Genomic DNA, 24724 nt, shown 5'->3' with positions numbered 1-24724 from the left:
TATTATGGAAAAAGACAAGTTATGGGGAAATAAAATGTAATTAAAAACTCAACACGAAAACAATCCAATCTGAAAAGATTACCTTTCTCGCCCACAACCTCCTCTTTAATCACAATACCTCTAATTCTTTGCATACATTACCTTGAGCTGTTTAATTTCTTGAGCAAGAAAGAGCTCAGACTGTTTCCTGAGAAGCTCAAACTCCTCCTGGAATTGCCGTTGTTGTTGTGATTTCTCTATTTCATACTGAGACTGCAGCATCTGTCGCACATTTTCAATTTCTGAATTAGCTGTATGAACCTAGCAGTCAAAGTCATGAGGAAGGAGTGTATAAGATTGCTGAACTCAAGAGGCAGTAAAATTAAATCTCAGAACCATAATATATTGCAGAGACGATTGACAAGAACATCAAGAGAGATCATAATGGGTTGATTATGTTTTCGGAGTGCTAACTAATTAAATAATGGAGAATTTGAGGTCATTTATAGGTAGATATTGCTACTGAGGTAAATAACATTTGGTTTTTGGCCATCCGAAACAGAATTCAGGAATAAGGAATTAGGCCCAATCAAAACATGTACTCAGGATGATATTTTTCACATAGATCAGTTTGGAACAAATGTCACTTGTCAACCATGCCTAGAGGGGTAAGTTAGTATAATAATTCTTTTAAAAATTAATTCATGGGGTGTGGGCACTGGTGTCCAGGCCATTATTTATTATCTAACCCCAATAGTTCCCGAGGTGGTGATGTCATCACCTTGAATCACTGCAGTCCTTGTGTCTCAACAGTGTTGTTAGGTAGGGAGTTCCAGGTTTTTGACCCAGCAACAATGAAGGAGTGGTGATATATTTCCAAGTTAGGATGATGTGCAGCTTGGAGGGAAACTTGCAGGTGGTGGTCCTCCCATGCATCTGCTGCCCTTGTCCTTCTAGGTAGTAGAAGTTGCAGGCTTGGTAAGATGCCTCGGCAAGTTGGCGCAGTGCATCTTGTAGATTGGACACGCTTCAGACAAATTATGCAGTTGTGGAGTGAGTGAACAGGACCTCATCCACAACCTTAACCAATGAAATGGACTACTTTACCCAGGATGGTGTTAAGCTTCTTGAGTCTTGGACTGGCACTCATCCAGACATATTCCAACACACTCTTGATTTGCTCTTTGCAGATGCTGGAAAGGCTTTGGGTACTCAGTTGAGTCACTTGCTGCAGAATAGCTAGTCTCAGTCCAAGCCTAAATGTTTTCAAGATGCCATGCCCAGTATCGGTATGTCATTGCACGTCATATTCTGAACATCGAGCTAATTTTATATTTTAAAAACTGGGCTCCAAAAGGCTGGAAAAATTAGCCGCCCAAGGTCACCTGACTTCATTTGAGAGTTAGATCCACTCCCTGACTCAAGAGCAAACAAAAGAACATTACAGACTAATGTTAATCGACGCCCTTTCCTGAAACCAACCAAAAGGGTATTATCTGATTTGAATAGGTCATTCTGAAACAAAGACACTGTCTCAAACCCCCAGGGTAAATGTCTCCACAAAACCACAAGACATGTTGTGAAATCAACATAAACACCACAACTTATTTAGAAAAGACAGTGCAGCTCCAACAATACTCAAGAAGTTTGAAACCATCCAGGACAAATTAGCCCACTTGATTGGCACCTCATCCACAAAATTCACTCCCTCCACCACTGATGCACAGTGACAGTTGTGCGTACCATCTACAAGATGCACTACAGGAACTCACCAAGCTTCCTTAGACAGCAACTTCCAAACCCGTTACCACTACCATCTAGAAGGACAAGAGCAGGTGCATGGGAACAGTACCACTTGGAAGTTCCTCTCCATGTCACACCACCATCCTGACGTGGAAATATATCACCGTTCCTTCACTGTTGCTGCGTCAAAATCCACCTCCCTATCAGCACGGTGCTTGTACCTGCACCACATGGACTGCAGTGGTTCAAGAAGGCAGCTCACCACCACCACCTTCTCAAGGGAATTTAGGGATGGACGATAAATGCTGGCCTAGCCAGCAATGCCCACGTCCCACAAATTAATAAAAAAGACTTGTGAAAGCCACAGGATGAGACAGACATGCTTCCTTTGTCTGGTCTGGTTAGATCAGCTAGGAGCAGTTTGCAGATCAGATGCACCAAAGCCATCAGAACCATCAATTCAGCCAATCTGTGAACCAGACTTGGAAAACAGCTGCAGGACATCAAGCAACCAATGTACTCAACCTGTTCTAATTTTCAAAGTTCACCTGAGAACCAACCTCCTAGATCTTCTCTATTACAAGAACCCTCACAACCCACTCTGAACCCTTCGCTTTACAAGACCCTCACCAACTTTAAAGCATCAAATCTATTCGAGAAACCATGCCTGCCGTGTGGGACACTGAAGATCATAAACCTGAGATTGAGTTAACTGTAATCTGGAAATTTGCACAACCTTAACCTGTATCTAGTATTTGTGTGGATGGATGCGTGTGACAGAACAAGTGCGACATGTTGCAGTAACTCGGAGTAAGTGAGAGAGAGTAAATAACATTCTTTGTTTTTAAATTCACAAAAGCTTGCTGCTGAATTATTTAACTGGGATACACACTCCAAGGATACAAAAAGACACACCTCTTTACATACAAAACATACTGATCATGGGCCGTAAGAGATCACAGTCTGTGACACAGATGTTCCTGGTAGCAGGCACAGAGCAGCTCATTATTGGAGAAACTGCAAATGGAACTGAGCACTGTGCAAAGTGGACATTCCCATTTCTAACTATCATGGAGGGAAGGTCACTGATGAATCAGCTGAAGATGTTTGGGCCTAAGACCCTGAGGCACTCCTACGTCAATGTCCTGGGGCTGAAACGATTAGTCTGCAACAACCACAACCATCTTCCTTTGTACTAGGTATGAGTTGTGCCAATGGAGAGTTTTCCTTAAAACCCCCTTGTCTTTAAATTTGCCAAGGCTCCTTGATTCTGCACTCAGTCAAAAGGTGCCTTGATAGCAAGACAGCCACTCTCACCTCATCTTTGGAATTCAGCTCTTTTGTCCATGTTTGGGCCAGGGTTGTAATGAATCCTAGCAGAACCCATACTGAGCAAGCTATTGCTGATGAAGTGTCACTTGATATCAATGTCAACAATGCCTTCCGCCACTTTACTGTTGATTAAGAGTAGGCTGATGGGGTGGTAATTGGTCAATTAGATTGCCAATGTTGTAGCTATACAACAGCTTGGCTAGGGGCACAGCCATCCCTGTTCTCCTTTTCCTCCCAACCCCCTTTCTGTGCATCTGTAAATCTATTACATTTCTAACTTTACCTAGTTCTGATGAAAGACTGCACAGAAGGAAATCTAAAGTATTCATGGCAAGTCATCAGCTTTGAACAGCCAGTCCATTAAATAAGTCAAGTTAGTTCAGTTTATTCTTTATAATAGCTCAGATTTAGCCAAGATTTCCGGATCCTATACAACATAGTCTTTCCAAATTCCAATTTTAAAAAAAATCTTCACCCACACAGGGCTGCCTTGGGAGCTATCAACTTTCCAACCAGTTTTAAGACACTTTTCCCACACAGGCTAAAAGATCTACAGAACTGTCTGCTGTAATTTGGTAAAAAAGAGAGCCAGTGTGAAGTTTCTCCCTGGTTGGAATGCCAACTAGGTTCAGGGATAATATTGATCAGAAAAGTTTATTTAGCTCACTAATTGGGTAAGTATGGCATACTTAGGTTATCTTTTATTTTACAAGCAGTGAGTTATGTGAAATAAATCATGATTTATAATTGCCTCTCATTTGAGCCTAGGTACACAAGTTCACAGTATCCAGTGTCTACATACATATCTACACACATAGGGGTTTAAATTATGAGGTCTGGGGCAACAGTGTTATATAACTAAATAGCTTTCAAACTCCTGATAATAAGAGGCCCACTGCTGACATTAAAATTGAGTGAAAATTGATCGTGTATTATTTTATTTTTATTGTATGCAGGCATTGGGCATTAATTGGGGATTCACGCGAGTCCATATAAAAAAACGACAGACTAAAACTGTGGTTGCAATGTGTAACTCTAAGTAAATATAAAAAGGTTGTAAAGATTAGTTCCAGTTCCATCTTTCACCAACTAGCCAGGAATAGTTCGGAATTTCAAATGCAGATTCAGTTTCGAACATGGACATTTTTCAGTCACAAATAGCTCACTAATTTCACCTCCCAATTTTAGTATGTAGCTGAACCGGGAATATCATGGGCTGGGCTGTCCTCTTCACATTAATGGGAGCAGAAGAACTAAATGACCTTTGATCAGAAATGGTGGATACTAGAAGCTCAGCTCCTCCTGAACTCAAATAAGCGCAAACCTGCTCTTTTTGATTGGGCATTTGAATCTTCTCCAGTTCTTCGCTAAGCTTCCGTGCGTACTCCTCCTTCTGTTTCTCCGCCTCCATAGACTGCAACATCTGAAGCTCCTTGAGGGACTGCTGATGCTGATCTTCAAGGCGAAGGACCTCATCTTGAATCACATCAAGGCGCCTCTGATGCTCCTGTTCCAGTATAGCGTTCTGGTTGCCGAGAGCTGCCTCCAAATCTACCTGCAAAACAGACAGGATAAGTGAGCAAATGCCAAAAGTTGATTCAGTCCCTACTTTAAAGCATGCTTTCAGCCTTTATCTTTAAATTATGGTTAGATCTCCAATTTTATGACAGCTTGGGAAATAAAAGGAGGACAGGCTGCAGTACAAAATTACATTGGCAGTTTCCATTATAATTGTGAAGAAAAAAACAATTCACTCAGTTGTTGGGATCTAGAACACTACCTGAGAAGTTGGTGGAAGCTGATTCCACAAATAATTTTAAAAGAGTTGGATCGGTACTTCAGCATGAGGAATTTATATGTTTATAGACAAAAAGCTAGTCATACAACACCTTTAATTTTAAAATTATTATCCTTGCTTTCGGATCCCTCACAGTCTCATCCGCCATATCTCAATCTCCCCCAGTACCACCACTCTCAGATATGTGCGGCTGAGCTAATTCTGGCCTCTTGAGCATTCCCAATTTTAATTCCTCCACTTGGAAAAGTCACAGACTTGAAACATTAACTCTGTTCCTTTCTACACAGATGTTGTCAGAACTGCTGAGTATTTCCTGCATTTTCTGTTTTTATATGATACAAATACAAGTTGTCGGGATGCAGGAATAAATTTGACTGCTCTTTCAAAGAGCCAGCACAAGCAAGACAGGCCAAAATCACCCCCTTCAGTGCTGTAAGTTTCTATGATTCTATGAAATATTGAGATGAAAAATTATTCTTGGAAAAGTTGACACTGGAAGTGTGTGCAAAGAAGGTTCTAATACATTACAGAGAGTAATCTAACATTTGTTTTCAAGGGGAAAAACAATAGCATCAAACTGATACAATGTTTGAGAAGGCCTCCATACATCTGCATATTTAGTGGCTTCTTTTCTATTCATCATTTCTAGGTATACATTAAACAAAGTAATTCAATACACAGTTTTCCTATGTTAAAAAGTTCTCCAAACTCAGTGCTGCTAAATATTTAATATCAAGTTTACAACTGGGCCACAGGAGAATTTGTTAATCTAATATTTTTGTTTGGTCTGGAGCCAAAGTAACACAACTGTAACTAAGTTTACCAACCTTGTGGATTTCCTCCAGTTCTGCAGCCATGGCTTTAAATTTTTCCACATGAATGGCAGCTAATTCCTTTCGGATCGTCTCCTGTGCATTACTCAACTCAACTTCATGATCAGCTTTCAGCTGATTTACTTCCTTAGCTAGTTTCTCAGCGCTATCTCTCTTAATTGTCTCAAAATCCTCCTCATAGGTTTTCATTGCCTTCTGCAGCCTGTGAATCTCTGATTGGCATTTACATGCTATATCTTCTAGATCTGCTGAGTGTTTCAGTTCTAAGCCTTCCAGAGTAGCCAACTTCCCCTTCTCTAAAGCTTCTATTTCAGCTTGATGCTTAGCGTGCAACTCAGCTTTCAGATCTTTGACTTGTTTCTGGTGGTTTTCCATCAGATGTTTGCTTTGGTTTTCTAGCTCCTCTGCATGTCTTCTCTTCAGCGCCTGTAGAAGGACCTCCTGTTCAGACATAAAATTGTCCATCATCTGCCTGTGCTCTTCCATGAGCCTAAAAAGTTCGCATGGATGTAAAAACAAAATAAGTTTTTAACTAGTCAAGTATTCACTTCAATATTTTAAATAAGCTTCCATTTTTAACTCCACCACTACACATTTTGACAGGTCATCACAATAATGATGGTCCCAGATTCAGAAGTGGAATGAAGACCCTGGCTCCTGCTTGAAATATTACTCACATGTTTTACCTTCTGGAGGTCAAGGATAGAGAATAAAGGCTGCACAGAAACATTCCTCTACAGATGAAATGAATTGGGTAAAATCTCAGGCAAAATTGCATACTGTACTATCTGCTGAGGGTATAGACTTGCTTGGCTGTGACTTACTTTTCTCATTCTATGTGCAGATGATGAATACTTTGCAAAATGCAATTAGTACAGTCATGTTGGGCCCCTGGAAACACAGGGCAATTTTTATTTTGAGTGCGAGAGGAAGGCTGGCAGCTGTGGAATGGCCACCTATAATGAAAAGGAGAATTAGGCAGGATGGCAGCGAGTCTGCAACTGCCAGCTTTCCACTGTGCACAAAGTGAAAATTATTCCATAATGCCTTGAGAACAACCAACAGGCAGAATGATGATTTGAAATGTTAGACTAATGCTCTTAATTACCTCAGGGGTTATGGAGTGCCCTTGTTTACCTCCAAGCGGATAAAACAGGTTAGGGTACAAACCAAACCAATGTAAATTATGTGTGGCATCATGAGAAGTTGGTTTGACGACACAAGCAGTCTTTTCTCATTGCATATTTCATGCTTTGGCATTCACTGAACCTCCAATGCACCTCAAATCCAATTAATTCATGTACAATAAACCCATGCAGCTAAAATATTTATTGCTTCTCAGACTACGCAGGCAAATTAGCAACTAGTGCACTGAAGTTTCGGGAATTTTTGAGAGTTCAACAAAAACTGGATTAAGACAGTTCCTTTCTTTTTTTTCCCTCTGTAACAGCCAGCCGGTATTCTAGCTGCATTACTTGTTCTAGAGCACAGGCCACTGTTCCAGCACATCTCTACCGCAAGCCATACATGGGTACTACTGCAAAAACAGAATTACCTGGAAAAACTCAGCAGGTCTGGCAGCATCGGCAGAGAAGAAGAGTTGACGTTTCGAGTCCTCATGACCCTTCAACAGAACTGAGTAAAATTAGGAGAGGGGTGAAATATAAGCTGGTTTAAGGTGCAGGGGTGGGGGTTGTAGGGACAAGCAAGCAGTGATAGGAGCAGATAATCAAAAGATGTCACAGACAAAGGAACAAAGAGGTGTTAAAGGTGGTGATATTATCTAAGAGAATGTGCTAATTAAGAATGGATGGCAAGACACTCAAGGTACAGCTCTAGTGGGGTTGGGGTGGAAAGACTGACAGGGCATTACAGGTATAGATTTAAAAATAATGGAAATAGGTGGGAAAAGCAACATCTATATAAATTATTGGAAAAAACAAAAGGGAGGGGGAAGAAATGGAAAGGGGGTGGGGATGGAAGAGGGAGTTCAAGATCTAAAGTTGTTGAATTCAATATTCAGTCCGGAAGGCTGTAAAGTGCCTAGTCGGAAGATGAGGTGCTGTTCCTCCAGTTTGCGTTGGGCTTCACTGGAACAATGCAGCAAGCCAAGGACAGACATGTGGGCAAGAGAGCAGGGTGGAGTGTTAAAATGGCAAGCGACAGGGAGGTTTGTGTCTTTCTTGCGGACAGACCGCAGGTGTTCTGCAAAGCGGTCGCCCAGTTTACGTTTGGTCTCTCCAATGTAGAGGAGACCGCATTGGGAGCAACGAATGCAGTAGACTAAGTTAGGGGAAATGCAAGTGAAATGCTGCTTCACTTGAAAGGAGTGTTTGGGCCCTTGAATGGTGAGGAGAGAGGAAGTGAAAGGGCAGGTGTTGCATCTTCTGCATGGGCATGGGAAGGTGCCATAGGTGGGGGTTGAGGAGTAGGGGGTGATGGAGGAGTGGACCAGTGTGTCCCGGAGGGAACGATCCCGACAGAATGCCGCCGGGGGGGGGGGGGGGGGGGTGAAGGGAAGATGTGTTTGGTGGTGGCATCATGCTGGAGTTGGCGGAAATGGCAGAGGATGATCCTTTGAATGCGGAGGCTGGTGGGGTGATAAGTGAGGACAAGGGGGACCCTATCATGCTTCTGGGAGGGAGGAGAAGGCGGATGCGTGGGAGAAAACTGAATAATGAATTCAACAACTTTAGATCTTGAACTCCCTCCCCCATCCCCACCCCCTTTCCGTTTCTTCCCCCTCCCTTTTGTTTTTTCCAATAATTTATATAGATGTTTCTTTTCCCACCTATTTCCATTATTTTTAAATCTATACCTGTAATGCCCTGTCAGTCTTTCCACCCCAACCCCACTAGAGCTGTACCTTGAGTGTCCTGCCATCCATTCTTAATTAGCACATTCTCTTAGATAATATCACCACCTTTAACACCTCTTTGTTCCTTTGTCTGTGACATCTTTTGATTATCTGCTCCTATCACTGCTTGCTTGTCCCTACAACCACCCCCCACCCCCCACCTTAAACCAGCTTATATTTCACCCCTCTCCTAATATTACTCAGTTCTGTTGAAGGGTCATGAGGACTCGAAACGTCAACTCTTTTCTTCTCCGCCGATGCTGCCAGACCTGCTGAGTTTTTCCAGGTAATTCTGTTTTTGTTTTGGATTTCCAGCATCCGCAGTAGTTTTTTGTTTTTATCCATGGGTACTACTGACCTCTTCTGTACCTCCAGGTGTTTCATAGCTGATTTCTCCTGCACACTGACTTGGGGTTTCTCAAACTCTGCCATCAGAGGTTTGGCCATGGCAAGTTCAAATTGCCTCTCGATTTTTTGGTGCATCACTACAATTTCCGGTAACTGTTCATTCTCAAGGCTCTCCTGGAGCTGCTGCAGGTGTTTCTTTTCTTCCTTTAGCTGCATCTCAAGTTTAGAAATTGTGGCACGCTGTTCTTCTTGAATCTGATTCATTTCTACATTTCTCTGGTCAAACTCCTGCTCTAATGCTTGTCTCTCCTCCCTAAAATCATTGATGAGCTGCTTGCGTAAAGCTGAAATTGTCTGTTCATGGCTGACTTGTAGGTCCTCTCTTAAAATCTTCAACTCATGTTCTTTCTCAATTGCACATTCCTGCATTTTAGCCTCAAGTGCTTCCCTGCTGGCCTGAAGTTTGCGATTTGTTTCTTCCAGTAACTGGGTTTTATCCTAAAAATAAACATAACAGGAAATTACAAAATTAATTCTCTATTGGTGTGGAGTGTGATTGAAACAAATACACTCAACCTTCACAAACAGTTGCAACACCATTAATGTGAATAACGAAATCATAAAACAGTTATGGCACAGGGGTCCACCATTTAGCAGGCCAAGTGGCTTGTGGGGGGCATGGTGACATAGTGGTAATGTCATGGGACTAGTAATCCAGAGGTCTAGGCTAATGCCCTGGGGACATGCGTTCAAATCCCACTACAGGAATAATTCAACCAATAAAATCTGAAATTGAAAGCTAGTCTCAGTAATGGTGACCATGAAACGATCATTGATTGTTGTAACAAACCCATCTGGTTCACTAATGCCCTTTAGGGAAGGAAATCTTTCATCCTTATGGTTTACATGTGATTCCAGATCCACAATAATGTGATTGACTCTTAATTGCTCTCTGAAATAGCCTAGCAAGCCACTCAGTTCAAGGGCAATTAGGAATGGGGAACAAATGAAGGCATTGTCAGCGATGCCCACAGTCCATAAAAGAATTTTCAAAAATTCTGTGCCAGCTCTCTGAAAGAGCAACTCAGCTACTCTCAATACCTTCTCTTTCCCCAAAGCCTTCAGGTGCTCATCTAAAGCCCTTTTGAAAGCCATTGCCTCCACCGCACTCTCAGTAGTGCATTCTCGATCCTAACTATTTGCTGTCCTCTGGTTCTCAACCTGTCCAACGATGGGAAGTTTCTCCCTACCTTCTATGTCCAGACTCCCCATGATTTTAAAAGCATCTATCAAATCTTGTCTCAACCTACTCTTCTCAAAGGAGGACAACCCCAGCTTCTCCAATCTAACCTTTAACTGAAGTGCCCCATTCCCTAAACCATTCTTGTAAGACTTTTCTTCGCTGTCTCAATTTCTGGTGATAGGCTGTCAAAAGTATTACAAGCATTGATTCCAATGGTACCTTGACTACACTTCTTCACACCCTGTAAAGATTCCATTCCATTCTCCCAATTTCTGCATCCCATTTGCTCTGATGATGCAAGCTTCCGTGTTAGCACCTCTGACATGTCCTCTTTTTCCCCTCAACCATGGATTTCTTTTTCCATGGTCGACAGGGCAGTCAACCGTGTCCAACCCATTTCCTGCACTTCTGCTTTCATCTTTCCCCAGGAGCAGAGCTGCAATAGGGTTCCCCTTGTGCTCACCTTGTACCCACCAGCCTCCATTGTCAACCAATCATCCTCTGCCATTTCTGCCACCACCAAACATATTCCCCACCCCTCCTCTTTTACCATTCCAAAGACACCATCCCTCCGCAACACCCTGTCCACTCCACTATCACCCCCAACACCTCATCCCCTTTCCGTGGCGCCTTTCTATGTAAGTGAAGGAGATGCAACATGTGCCCTTTTATCTCTTCTTTCCTCACTGTCCAAGGCCGCAAACACTCCTTCCAGGTGAATCAGCAATTTAATGTACTTGTAATTTAGTATACTGTATTCACAGCTCACAATGTGGTCTTCTCCACATTGGGAAGGCCAAAAGTAATTTGGGTAACCACTCTGCAGAATAGCTCCGCTCAGTCCACAAGCATAGCCCTGAGCCTCTGATGCCTTGTTCTCACATTGACATCCCTGTCCTCGGTCGACTCTAGTGTTCCAGTGAAGCTTAACTCAAGTTCGAGGAACAGGACTCATCTTTCGGAAGGGCACTTTACAGCCTTCTGGGCTCAACATTGAATTGAACAATTTCCCCACTGTCTTGTCTCATTTTTTCTGCAGGTTTCAGTTTTAACCTTGGTTTACTTGTTTTTGCTTTCAGATGGCATCTGTTCATTATTCTGCCATTTAGCCCTGTGGCTGCTCCCAGCAAATCTTTAGTCATTTAATGTCTCTTGTCCTCTGCCCCATCACAGATCTCCCCATTTGTTTTTTTTCTATCCTTTTCTATCTTTAAAATCTATTAGATTTTTTACTTTACCCAGTTCTGATGAAAGATCATGACCTGAAAAGTTAACTCTGTTTCTCTCCTCACAGATGCTGCTAGACCTGAGTATTTCCAACATCTTTTTGTTGTAATTTCTCATTAAACTTTTCCTGCCCTGCCACCTTCAATGATTTGTGCATTAATACCCCTGGGCGCCTGCAACTGCAACCCCTTTCCAACTGTACCTTTTAATTTATATTGTCAATACGTCACTATGTTTGAGGCAATGATGCAAATTACTTACCACAGACATGGTCTTATTCAATCTTTGAAATAAGTTAATTCTCCATATGTAAACTTCAGATCAATCCTGACATTCTCTTCTGGCTAGGCTTAAGTGTGCACTTAAATGCCAATACCTTTTACTTAATAGATTGCTTTTAATGTTTCAGAACCCTTGCTTGGTGCTTGGATTTCAGTGCTATCCTTCTAGGCCAATATTTGAAAGCTTACCTCAGGATAAGGTTGTTACGCAAAGTGATGAAACTTTACCAGGTACAATCTGGTGGTGTTATTTAAGCTGACCAAATCAGGGCAATTTTTACTTGAACTCAGCTCCTGGAGATTGAAGGTTAGGATGCAAAGCTGTCCTAGTTATTTTCCTACATTGGATGATTGCATGTCCTAATTGTACTTCTCAGAAAAACAAGGAAGACTTCAGCTAAGATAACTACAGCTTTATTTATAAAGGGAAAAATAAAGAACAAGTGAAACTAAGATTTACCCGGTTCATTTCCAGTTTGATTCTTTCTTTAAGCTGCTCAGTAAGCTCCATTATGGCTGTGGAATGATCTCTCTTCAAACATTCAATCTCTTCCTGCAGACAAACAACTTTGTCTCTTTCAGAGTCTAATGCAGCCTGTTTTGTCACCTTGATCTCCTCCAAGCTTCGGAGATGCTCTTTCATCTCCACCTCTACCTCCTGGGCAGTCTGCTGTGCACACTGGAGTCGCAACTTGGTAATCTCTACCAAATAAATTTCATGAATTTAAAAAGTTGTTTCCAAAAAGAAATAAACACATAATTCTTTTAATTAAAAAAAATTACTTGAACAAATAGGTATCTGAAAATTAAGCATTTTTTCCTAAAAATATTCGTTATGGGGCATGGGCATCACTGGCTAGGCCTGCATTTATTACCGATTCCTAATTGCCTCAGAGGTGGTGGTGGCGTGCTGCCTTCTTGAACCACAGCATTCAGATGTTGTAGGAATGCCCACAGTGTTGTCAGGAAGGGAGTTCCAGGATTTTGACCCAGTGATAGTGAAGCAACGGTAATATCCAAGTCAGGAAGGTGAGAGACTTGGGGGAATGAATGCAAGTTTAACAAACACTTTCCAAATTACAACCAGGAAATAGGGCAACAAAAGTATGTACATAGCTGCACAACATTGAAACAAATTTTGGTGGTCAATACATTCTCAAATTTTGACTCAGTTGTAGTGGCGCTGAAAAATGTGCAGATTTTTAAAATCCGCTGTACAAGACCTATATGTATAACCCAAGGAAATATTGCTCATCCAAGGAAGGCCAGATTGCCCATAGTGCATGGTACCTACAACTAAAATTACAAGCCACATTGTTAGTTGAATCCTGATTTAAGATGAATCTTGACTGGCAATGCTTTAGAAAGAAACAAACTTCAGCTCAGCATGTTAAAATGAAATTAAAGCAAAAGGGTAACAAACAGGTTCCAAGTTCCAGTGTATGGGTGGGGCAGGGGGGAGCAAGTGATGAGAAGGTGGGAGAAAGAACAGATGAGAAGAAATGAGACAAGGCAAAAGATAGTCAATAGATCAGTTCTGATCCTACCAACAGTGAAAAGTAGCATAATTCTGGCCCAGAGTTCAAATCCCAAATGGCAAGTTGTGAAACTGAATTCAACAATTTTGGTCATTTAGTGGCAACATTTAAAAAGGTAGTTTGAGTGCTCGTATCGTTCTAATACCAAAACCAGATGGCTCCAAAGGTTCTAAATTGATTACCAAAAGGTTAATGCAGTAACTAAAATGGACTCCTATCCAATCCCATGACTCGGGGATTGTATTGGCAAGGTGAGGAACTCTGGCTTTGTAAGCAAGATCGACTTGCTTAAAGGACATTAGCAAGTCTCTTTGACCGACCAAACCAAAGAAATTTCTGCTTTTGTAACACCAGATTGTCTGTTCCAGTGTCAAGTCATACTATTTGGTATGAAAAATATCACCAGTATGAAAACCCTTGCTTCCCCAAACCCCCTGTGCTGCAGCCTTGAATATACTTAGCGACCCAGCCTCCACAGCCCTCCGGGGTAAGAATTCCAGAGATTGACTACCCTCCGAGAGAAGAAATTCCTCCTCATCTCTGTTTTAAATGGGCACCCCCTTGCTCTGAGATTATGCCGTCTGGTCCTAGACTCTCCCACAAGGGGAAACAAACCTCTCGGTATCTATCCTGTCAAGCCCCCTAAGAATCTTATATGTTTCAATAAGGTCACCTCTCATTCTTCTAAACTCCACTGAGTACAGGCCCAACCTACTCAACCTCTCTTCGTAAGAAAAGCCCTACATACCCGGGATCAACCTAGTGAACATTCTTCGGACTGCCTCCAATGCCAGTATATCTTTCCTTAGATAAGGGGACCAAAATTGTTCTCAGTATTCTAGGTGAGGTCTAACTAGTGCCTTGCATAGTTTTAGCAAGACTTCCCTATTTTTACACTCCATTCCCTTTGAAATAAAGGCCAACATTCCATTTGCCTTCCCTGTTCCCTGTTGAACTTGTATGCTAGCTTTTTGGGATTCATGCACAAGGACTCCCAAACCCCCTGTGCTGCAGCCTTCTGCAGTCTTTCGCCATTTAAATAATATTCAGCTCCTCTATTCTTCCTGCCAAAATGCATAACCTCTCATTTTCCCACATTATATTCCATCTGCTAAATTTTTGCCCACTCGCTTAACCTATCTATATCCCTCTGTAGACTGTGTGTCATCCTCACCACTTGCCTTCCCACTTATTTTTGTGTCATCTGCAAACATGGCAGTAGTACATTTACTTCCCTCATCTTAGTCATTGATATATATTGTAAATAATTGAGGCCCCAGCACCAATCCCTGTGGCACTCCATGGGTTACAGGTTGCCATCCTGAAAATGCTCCCTTTATCCCAGCTCTCTGTCTTCGATTAGTTAGCCAATCCTCTGTCCATGCTAATATACTACCCCTAACACCATGAACACATATCATATTAAGTAGCCTTATCGAACGCCTTTTGGAAATCCAAATATATTACATCTACTGGTTCCCCTTTATTTATCCTGCTTGTTACCTCAAAAGAATTCTAATAAATTTGTTAGGCATGATTTCCCCTTCATTAAGCCATGCTGACTCTGCTTGATTAGATTATGTATTTCTAAATGCTCTGCTATTACATCCTTTATAATAGGCTCCAACATTTTCCCAATGACATATGTTAAGCTAACTGGCCTACAGTTACCTACTTTTTGTCTCCCTCCCTTTTTGAATAAGGGTGTTAACATTGGCCGTTCTCCAATCCTCTGGCACTTTTCCAGAATCTAAGGATTCTTGGAAGATTACTACCAGTGCATCTCCGTAGCTACTTCCTTTAATATCCTAGGATGCAACACACCAGGTCCAGAGGACTTAACGGCCTTTAGCCCCATTAGTTTCCCTAGTACTTTTTCTCTAGTGATTATTATTGTATTTATTTCCTCCCCACTTTTGGCCCTTGATTATTTAGTATTTTTGGAACGCTATTAATATCTTCTACCATGAATAAATACTTTGCTTCAGCCTTCAACTCCTTTGCCATTTCCTGGTTCTCCGTAATTATTTCCCCAGCCTCATTATCTAAGGGGCCTATGTTCACTTTAGCCTCTCTCTTCCTTTCTATATATTTAAGGAAGCTCTTACTGTCCGTTTTTACACTACTTGCTAGTTTACCCTCAAAGTTTATTTTCTCCCTCAATTTTTTTTTGGTCGTCCTTTGTTGGTTTTTACGAGGAGGTAGACAAGAGATAGCCAGTTGGTTTAATGCATTTGGATTTTCAAAAAGCATGCAATAAGGTACCACAGAAACCGTTACTCCACAAAGTTAAGGTTTGTAGGATTGGGGGTAATACATTGGCATGGAATAGGTTTGGTTAATGGACAGAAAAAAAAGTAGGAATAAATAGGTCATTCATTGAGCTGGCAGACTATAACTAGTGGAGTGCCACAATGATCAATGCTTGGGCCTCAGCTATTTACAAATAATATTAATGGCTTAGATGAGGGAACAAGAGTGTAATATATTAAAGTTGCTGACAATACAAGGTTACGTGGAAAGTTAGACGGAGGCTGCAAAAGGGATACGGACAGGTTGGATGAGCAGGCAACAACATGGTGGATGGAATACAATGTGGAGAAGTGTGAAGTTATCGACTTTGGGAGGAAAAATAGAAAATCTGAATTTTTTTTTTAAATGATTAGGCATTGGGAAATGTTGGTATTCAGAGGGACCTGGGTGTCCTTGTACATGAAGCACAGAAAGTTACCTGATACTGCGTTTTCAGTTATTACCAATGGGTAGAATTTGAGGAATAGAAGGGTTTCAAGGATAGATTATTAGGGGGCTCCAGAGGTACAGTGTGAGAGTGGGAAGAGAAGCCATTGCAGGCAGTTGCCAACAATTGGCTAGCTAAGAATGGAACCAAATTGGCAATTCCAACTAGCTGCATGACAGAGGAACGGCATTGGAGGAGCATGATTTGGTTAACTGTGTTGAAGGTGGCAGACAGGTCAGAGAAGGATGAAAAGGAATAGCTTATCATGGTCAAGTCATACAACGTCATTCGTGGTCTTGACAAGGGCCGTTCCAGTACTGTGGCAGGGTTGAAACCTGATTGCAGGAATTCAAACATGGGTTTGTGGGAAAGTTGGGCACAGATCACAAGTTTAGGAAGTAACAACACTTCCAAGGACCTTAGCGGAAAGGTAGTCTGGAAACAAACAGCAGCTTGCAGGTACAGAGCAGGTTTCTTTTGTGACGGGTGATGACAGTAAAATTGCTGAAATGTGGGAAGGAGGAGGATGGGGTGGGAAACAGTACAAGGAAAATTAATCAGTAACTAATATTGGGTTTAAGGAGGGACATGGGAGTGATCAACAGTTTGGTTGGAATAGGATCAAGGGAGCAGGAGCTGGGTCTCATGGACAAGAAGAGCTCAAAGATGGCATTGGAGAAGATGGGATAGAATCTCGAGAAGGATGTGAGTTCAGGGCTAGGGGAGCAGAAACATTGGTGAACTTTATCCTGAAGGGCTAAGGAAAGGGAGAAAAGTGGCAATGAAGCAGAGCAGATGGTGAAAGTCCATGAGCTCCTCACACTTATTGCTGGAATTGAGGGTAGAGGAGACAAGGAGGGTGTTTAAGACAATTGTGGTGAAGAAAAGGTCGGAATTATCTTTGCACTCTTGGATGATCTTTGAACAATTATCAGTTTTAGCGATAACGAGAATAGCCCAATAATGCTTTATGTGGTCCAGTCAATCTGACAATGGATGGTTGAGCCAATTGTTTGCGAAAGTCATTCATCCCTTAGACTTAAAGGAGTGGAAATGAAGGGTATACCAGGGAAACAATTAGGGTGAGAGACAGTAATAGTTTGAATGGGGACAAGGGCATTAAAGGTAGTGTAGAGTTTGTAATTTAGCAAATCAGTAGATGCAGAAAAAGTCATGATGAATTGTTGGATAAATATTTGCAATTTGAAAGTTCAGTGGTAAGTGACTTGAGGTAAAGCTTTTTGCAGGGGACACAGAAGAAGTGGGATTGGGAGGGGTATATAGGTAAAGAGGTGTACAAGGAAATGATTGAGATTGTCTTATCAGTAATAATAATGAAAAGACTGGTGAGGCCCTGCGAGATGACAAGATCAAGGGAGTAGCCATAAATATGGGGAGCAGGGTTGATATGGAGGGAGTGCTTAGGCAGGAATGGGGGGGCGGGGCAGGGCAGGGGGGGTTGCGGGAAATAAACTCAGAAGAGAGAAGAGAATTGAGATGGAGGTTGAAACCACATATGAAATAAATGGGAAGTCATTCAGTGCAGAGATTGGGGGAGGAAAGCACAGAGTGAGAAATTTGGAGTGATATTTTAGTGGGTGGTACAGAACAAGAATTTTAAATGAGAGGCACAGAAGGACGGAACAAGGTGAGATGATCAAAAGACAGAAGTTGCAATGAATAGAGAGATGGGCCACGGGGTGATTTAGAGATAAAGACTGCACCACCACTGTGATGGTTTGAGTGAGCCAAGTGGTATAGCCAGGCAGGGAAGTTTTTTGGCATTATATGGCATCCATTATATGGCTCCCTTGTGGGCAGCAGTCAACTGACAGCTTGCACATGTTAATCAGGCATACTCCAAAACTAATTCTCAAAGCACTGGTACCAACCTCACATTAGGCCAGTTCAAATTCTATTAAACGAAAAGTGAAAGCCCAGTGTATGGTGCATATTGCCTTAAAATCATAAGTTATATGGCTTTGATTGGATGTTGCATAATAGGTTAGATTCCATGTACATGAAGAAGCTACGGTTTTTGAAGATTATACCTTTGAGATGCTCCTCAGAGAGTCGATATTTTAACTGGTCTAGTTCTAGGCTGTGTTTTGCCTTCTGCTCGTCACTCTCTGCCAAAAATCTCTGTGACAGTTCTCTTTCAAACTTCTGCATCTCTTCTTTGTGCAGCAAAGAGGTGGCCATCTCCTGTTCATATTTTTTCTCTAGCTGCAGCTGAAGCATTTTTATTTCTTCCTGAAAGCAAAACAGAAAAACAATCACAATCTGTTAATATATGACATGTGAACCAGCTGCAGGTACCTTTGTCTTCATTCTAAAAACTACTTTTTTTTTAAAAAACCAGGTTTGTCTCTGGAGGCAAAGACTTAAAATTCTACAGCTGTTTTGTCAAAAAAAATTCTTGAATCTGTGATCTGGCATTGGCACCAAATTGAGAACAAAGGAATAGGAGTAGGCCATTCAGCCCCTCAAACTTGATCTGCCATTCAATGAGATCAAGGTTGATCTGTATTTTAACTCCATCTACACATTGCAACTCTTGACACCGCTAACAAAAATTTATCTATCACAGTTTTCAATTGATCTACAACATCTGGTGATCTTAGCTCCATCCAACTGCCTTAGCTCCATATCCTTCTATATCCTTTGTTAGCAAAAATCTTTTGGCCTCAGAAATAAAATTATTAATTGAACTAGCATGTTTTTTTGTGGGAGAGTTACACACTTCCACCACCCTTTGCATGAAGATGTGTTTCCTAATTTCCTAAGTGATCTGACTCTGAATTTAAGATTTGTTGCCTTCTCCTAGACTTTTCCATCAAAGTTTCTTTCTAGCTACCCTATCAACTCCTTTCAACAATTCACTCCAAAAGCTCCTATATTCTATTAAACACAAGCCTATATAATGTAATCTTTCCTTATTTACTAACCCTGGGCACAGTGTTAACATTCTGGTGAATCTGGACTACACTCCGAAGGTCAATATTTCTGAAGGTTAAGTGCACAGGAACGTACACAGTACTTTAGATGTGGTCTAACCAGGGCTTTGTATAGCTGGAGCACAATTTCTTCCCCCTTATGATCTAGCCCTCTAGTTGTAAAGGCTATCATTCATTTAGCCTCAATACAAAAGCAATATACCGCAGATGCTGAAAACCTGAAATAAAAACACTAAAAGCTGGAAATACTCAGCAGGTCAGGCCACATTAGTGGAGAGAGAAACAGAGTTCACATTTCAGGTCAATTATCGATAACAGCTGTGGTGCAAAAAACATTGCATTTCCCATTTACACCTCTGCTAGACCCATCTTTTATTTCTTTTCAAATCATTACCATCTCCTTTCGGCTTGTACCATCATCCTTGTCATTTAATCCCTCCCATCTTCGACCTATCATAAACCTTTTTGCTCTTTACCTTCCTTTGGCTGTTGCTTTTCTCAGCACTTTCTTAAAACATCTTTAACTTTTTCCAGTTCTGACACAAGGTCATTGACCTGAAACATGAACTGCTTTGCATGTGGAAAAGTTCACTCATCTATAACTGCCTTGCATCAACACAGCCCATTAAGATTCATTGTCAAGTCTTAGACTTAAAGAATAGCCACTTTGAGATGGCAGAGGCTGCAGATTTTTGTGAAAATGTCATAGCATTAACCACCAATTTCAAAGGAGAGGGGGGACACTGCAGTGGGGAATAAAAGTTAACTTGAGGGAAGCTAACAACTCAACCATTGGTGCAGTTTTTCATCTCAAATGTGTGTAATAGAACTGTGCAATGGAAATCTTCATAACATATTTATCACTGAGCAATGAAAACAATGTGATCTCATCACAGGTCATCAGCATGTAATTACCAGGGAAACTTGAATGAGGCAGAGTCAAGATCAAAAACACCAAAGGAAGGAAATACTGGCCATAAAAGAAGTGCAAGGTTCACCAGACTAATCCCTGGGATGGTGGGATTGTCCTATGAGGAGAGATTAAGGAAAATGGGTCTGCATTCTCAAGAGTTTAGAAGAATGAGAGGTGATCTCATCGAATTGTTCTTTTGGACCTGGTTCTGGGGAATGAGTTGGCCCAAGTGGATCAAATATTAGTGGGAGGGCCTCTAGGGGACAGTGACCATTGTGTCAAAAGGTCTAAACCTCTGGTCACGGAAAAAGACAGGGCACAATTAAAAGTAGGAATAATTAATTGGGGGAAAGCCAACTTCAAACGGATGAGAAATCATCCGAGTCAAATAAGTTGGAATTAAATGCTGGCAGAAACGATGGTGGCTGAACATGTGTCACCTTCAAAGAAAAGGTTTTTCAATGTCAAGGTTTATTCCCTTGAAGAGGAAAGATAGAACAGAAAATTCCATAGCACCCTGGATGACAAGAGAGATGGGGTGAAGATAAAAAGGAAGTAGTGCACGTACGAAGGATGTCAGGTAGAAGATACAGTGCAGAATCAGGCTGAATACAGAAGGACCAGAGGGGAAGTGAAGAAACTAATAAGAAAAGCAAGGAGAGAGCATGAAAAGAGGCTGGCAGCGAATATAAAAGGGAATCCCAGCATCCCCTATAAGCACGTGAATAATAAAAGGATGGTAAAAGAAGGACCAGGACCGATTAGGGACAAAAAGGGGAACATGCATGTGGAGGCTGGAGAAATAGCGGAGGTATTGAACGAGTAGTTGGCATCCGTCTTTACAAAGGAAGAAGTTGCTACCCAGGCCGAGGTGAGAGAGGAGGTAACTGGTACACTAGAAGAATTTACAATTGAGAAGGAGGTGGTGTTCGAAAGGCTATCTTTACTTAAAATAGATAAGGTACCAAGACCAGATGAGGTGCATCCAAGTGTACTGAGGGAAGTGAGTGTGGAAATTGCAGAGGCACGAGTGACAATCTTGCAATCTTCCTTAGACACAGTGGAGGTGCTGGGGTGCTGGAGAATTGCGAATGTCACACTCTTATTCTAAAAGTCATGCAAGGGTAAAGCTGGCAACTATAGGCCAGTCAGTTTGACCTCAGTGGTAGGGAAACTTCTGAAAACTAAAGCTTAGTATAAAATCAGTTGTCACTTAGACAAGTGCAGGATAATTAAGGAAAGCCAGCATGGATTCATTAAGGAAAAATAATGTTTAACTGACTTGCTCGAGATTTCCGAGGAGGTAGCCAGAGAAAGTTGATAAGAGAAACACTGTTGATGTTGTGTTTATGGATTTTCAAAAGGCTTTTGTTAGTGCCACACAACAGACTTGTGAGCAAAATTCTAGCTCATGAAATAAAAGGGACAGTAGGCACTTGGTAAGAAATTGGCTGAGTGACAGGAAACAGAGTAGTGATAAATGGTTGTTTTTCTAATTGGAGGGAGGTTTGTAGTGGAGTTCCCCAGGGGCCAGTGTTGAGACCCTTGCCCTTCCTGATATATAATGATCTAGACTGTGGTGTGCAGGGCATGATTTCAAAATTTGCGGATGATATGAAGATTGGAAATGTTGTCAACTGTGATGAGGATAGTGTTGAACTTCAAAAGGACTTAGACATGTTGGTGGATTGGGCAGACAAGTGACAGGTGAAGTTGAATACAGAGAAGTGTGAGGTGATCCATTTTGGCAGGTAGACTATGGAGAGACAGACTTTTGGGAGAGACTCTAAAGGACATGCAGGAACAGAGGGACCTCAGTATATATGTACATGTGTCATTGAAGATGGCAGGGCGTGTTAAAAGAACAGTTAATAAAGCGTATAGAATCTTAGGCTTTATTAATAGGGGCATTGAATACAAGAGTAAGGAGGTCATGCTGAACTTGTATAAGACACCAGTCGGGCCTCATCGGAGTACTGTGTCCAGTTCTGGGCACCACACTTGAGAAGGATGTAAAGGCATTGGAGAGTACAGAGGAGATTCATAAGAATGATTCCCGGGATGAGGAACTGAAGCTATGAGGTTGGATTGGAGGGGTTGGGACTGTTTTCTTTGGAGAAAAGAAGGGTGAGAGGAGACTTGATAGAAGTATTCACGATCCTGAGGGGTATGGACAAGGTAAATAGTAATAAACTGTTCCCACTCAAGACAGCATCAAGAAATAGAGGGCACAGATTCTAAATAATTGGCAAAAGGAGTAAATGTGATTTGAGGAAAAATTTTTCACCAAGGGTGTGGTTGAAGTCTGGAACAAACATCCTGAGAGGGCAGAGGAGGTAGGTTCGATTGAGGTATTCAAAAGGGAATTAGATTGCTACCTGAAAAGAGAGAATGTGCAAGGTTACGGGGAAGTGAGATAAGATGGAATGCTCTTTCAGAGAGCCAGTGCAGACTCGATGGGCCAAATGGGCTCCTGCTGCACTGTAAAGATTCTGTGCACAATTCTTACAGGTCCCGACAAGATAGGTGCAAGAAGGATGTTTCTCCTGGTTGGGGGGATCAAAAACCAGGGAACACTGTACCAGAATGAGAGGTAGGCCATTTAGGACCGAGATGAGGAGGAATTTTCTTCAGTCAGAGGGTGGTGAATGTTTTGAATTCTCTACCCCATAGGGCTGAGGGGGCACAGTCATTGAGTATATTCAAAGCGGAGGCAGACAGATTTCTAGATACCAATGACATCAAGGGATACGGAGATAGTGCCGGAAGATGGCGTTGAGGTACAAGATCAGCCATGATCCAGTTAAATGGCAGGGCAGGCTCAAGGGGCCAATTGGCCTGCTCCTACTCCTATGTTCCTCACACACCTAGGAGTGCTGCCACAATGCAATGAAGCACCACTCTAATGTGCTATATAATGGTGGAAAACAGGCATGGACCCATGATTCACCATACAATGAATCTGAGCAATTCAGACATTTCCTCAAAGGAAGCCTGGAACAAGGGCCAGGGCACTCCTCCCATCACACAAGCTTACAGCAGCTAAGAGCAAATCAAGCAGCAAATCTTACTATATGGTTCAGCTACTCAGTGCAGTAAACAGGGAGCCTTCTTACAATTGCTTGGAAAAAACACATCATGCTTCCTTATGGAACTTTTGCAAGTTACCTTGTATTGTTCCAGCTTTTGAGCCAACTCTTCTACAATCTGAATCCGGTGCTGGAAGTAATTCTTCTCAGTGAGATCAGAAAATGATAGCAAAGACAAACTGGTAAGAATAAAAATAACAAGTCTTAAAAAGCACATCATGGATACATTCTATTAAGCAATAGAACAAATCTTCTTGCATCAATAATAAAAGTTACTAAACTTTCAGGAAGTCATGCAATTATATAGCCTTTGGAGAGACCATGCCTGAAGTACCGTGCAGAGTTTCGGTCTCCTTACCAAAGGAAGGATATATTTGCCTCAGAGGGGGTGCACTGAAGGTTCGCCTGGGTTGGGAGGGCTATCTAATGAGGAGAGATTGAGTAAAGTGGATCTATGCTCTCTGGAGTTTAAAAGAATGGGAGGGTATCACACTGGTATAGAAAATACTTAGGCTCGACAGAGCAGATGCTAGAATGCTGTTTCCCCTGGTTCAAACGTCTAGAACTAGGGTGAGAGTCTCCGGCTAAGGGGTTAGCCATTTATGCAGATGCAAAGAAATTTTTTCACTGAGGATTGTGAATCCTTGGAATATCCTATACCAGAGAGCTTTAGATGCTAAGATGATGAGTATATTCAGCAGTGAGATAAATAGACCTTTGGGCTCTAAAGGAATTATGCGATATGGGGATAGAGTAAGAAAGTACAGTTGATGTAGAAGCCATGATCTTATTGAATGGAGGTGGAGGTTCAATGTGTCACATGGGTTACTCATATTTCATGTTTCCTTCAAAGCCCAGCAACAAAGCAACAAATACAGCAATGTGACGTTCACACAAATCACACCATGAACCCTCTTAAGCTTCACAGTATGGAGTCTTACAGGCCAGTTTACTCATGATGATACAATACAGAAGGAGATTGTTTGGTCCAACATGCCAGTGGCAGATGTATCCAGTTAATCCCACTGCCCCTAGCACTGTATTCTTTTTTCCCTTAAAGTACATATCCACTTTTCTTTTCAATGTTACGACAGTACTGAATCTGCTTCCACCACCCTTTCAGGCAGTACACTCAAGATCACAACTTTCTGCATAAATAAAAGTTTTCTAGTGTCACCTCTGGTCCTTTTGCTAATCATTACATCCATCTCCTCTGGCCACCCGCCCCTCTGCCAGTGGAAACATTTTTCCCCATTTACTCTATCAAACCCTTCATGATTTTGAACACCTCTTATCAAATCTCAACTTAACCTGATTACAAAATAAAAATACTGCAGATGCTGGAAATCTGAAATAAAAACAGAAAATGCTGGAAATACTCAGAGGTCAGCAGCCATCTGTGCAGACAGGAACAGAGTTATTGTTTCAGGTCGATAACCTTTCATTGATTACTAGTTTAAAGTACCGTGACCGATCTATTTATCCTTTCCAATAAACAGATTAGGGAGGTGAAACCATGGCTGAAGGAGTGATGTGGGAAGAGGGGTTTCATTACCTGGGGCACTTGCACCAGTATTGGGACAGGAAGGGTCTATAGCAATGGAATGGGCTCCACCTGAACCAGGTTAATTTGGTCTCCTTACTTAAGGATATACTTGCAATAGCAGTTCATAGAAGGTTCACTAGACTGATTCCTGGGATGAAGAGGCTGTCTTATGGGGAAAGGTTATGCAGGTTGGGCCTATACTCACTGGAGTTTCAAAGCACGAGGTGATTTTACTGAAACATACAAGATTCTGAGGGGACTTGACAGGGTGAATGCTTCCCTTATGGGGAAATCTAGAAC

General features: G+C 41.8%; 1 protein-coding gene across 9 annotated transcripts in view; it reads right to left on the bottom strand.

Annotated features, from left to right (window-relative positions):
- Positions 1-24724, bottom strand: part of pcnt (pericentrin) — a 344329-nt gene that overhangs the window by 188814 nt on the left and 130791 nt on the right. For all 9 annotated transcript variants that reach the window (XM_078551646.1, XM_078551643.1, XM_078551644.1 and 6 more), the window contains 7 exons: positions 22958-23057; positions 17971-18172; positions 12102-12343; positions 8901-9388; positions 5680-6175; positions 4379-4609; positions 142-300 (listed from right to left, as the gene is read on the bottom strand). In XM_078551646.1, the coding sequence (XP_078407772.1) occupies positions 142-300; positions 4379-4609; positions 5680-6175; positions 8901-9388; positions 12102-12343; positions 17971-18172; positions 22958-23057 (1918 nt within the window). The remainder of the gene's footprint in view (positions 1-141; positions 301-4378; positions 4610-5679; positions 6176-8900; positions 9389-12101; positions 12344-17970; positions 18173-22957; positions 23058-24724) is intronic.

This window comes from Cetorhinus maximus, chromosome 11, assembly GCF_964194155.1.
Source record: "Cetorhinus maximus chromosome 11, sCetMax3.hap1.1, whole genome shotgun sequence".
NCBI classification, from domain to species: Eukaryota; Metazoa; Chordata; class Chondrichthyes; order Lamniformes; family Cetorhinidae; genus Cetorhinus; species Cetorhinus maximus.
Note: the sequence above shows the minus strand (reverse complement) of the source record. Positions and strands in the feature narration are given on the sequence as shown.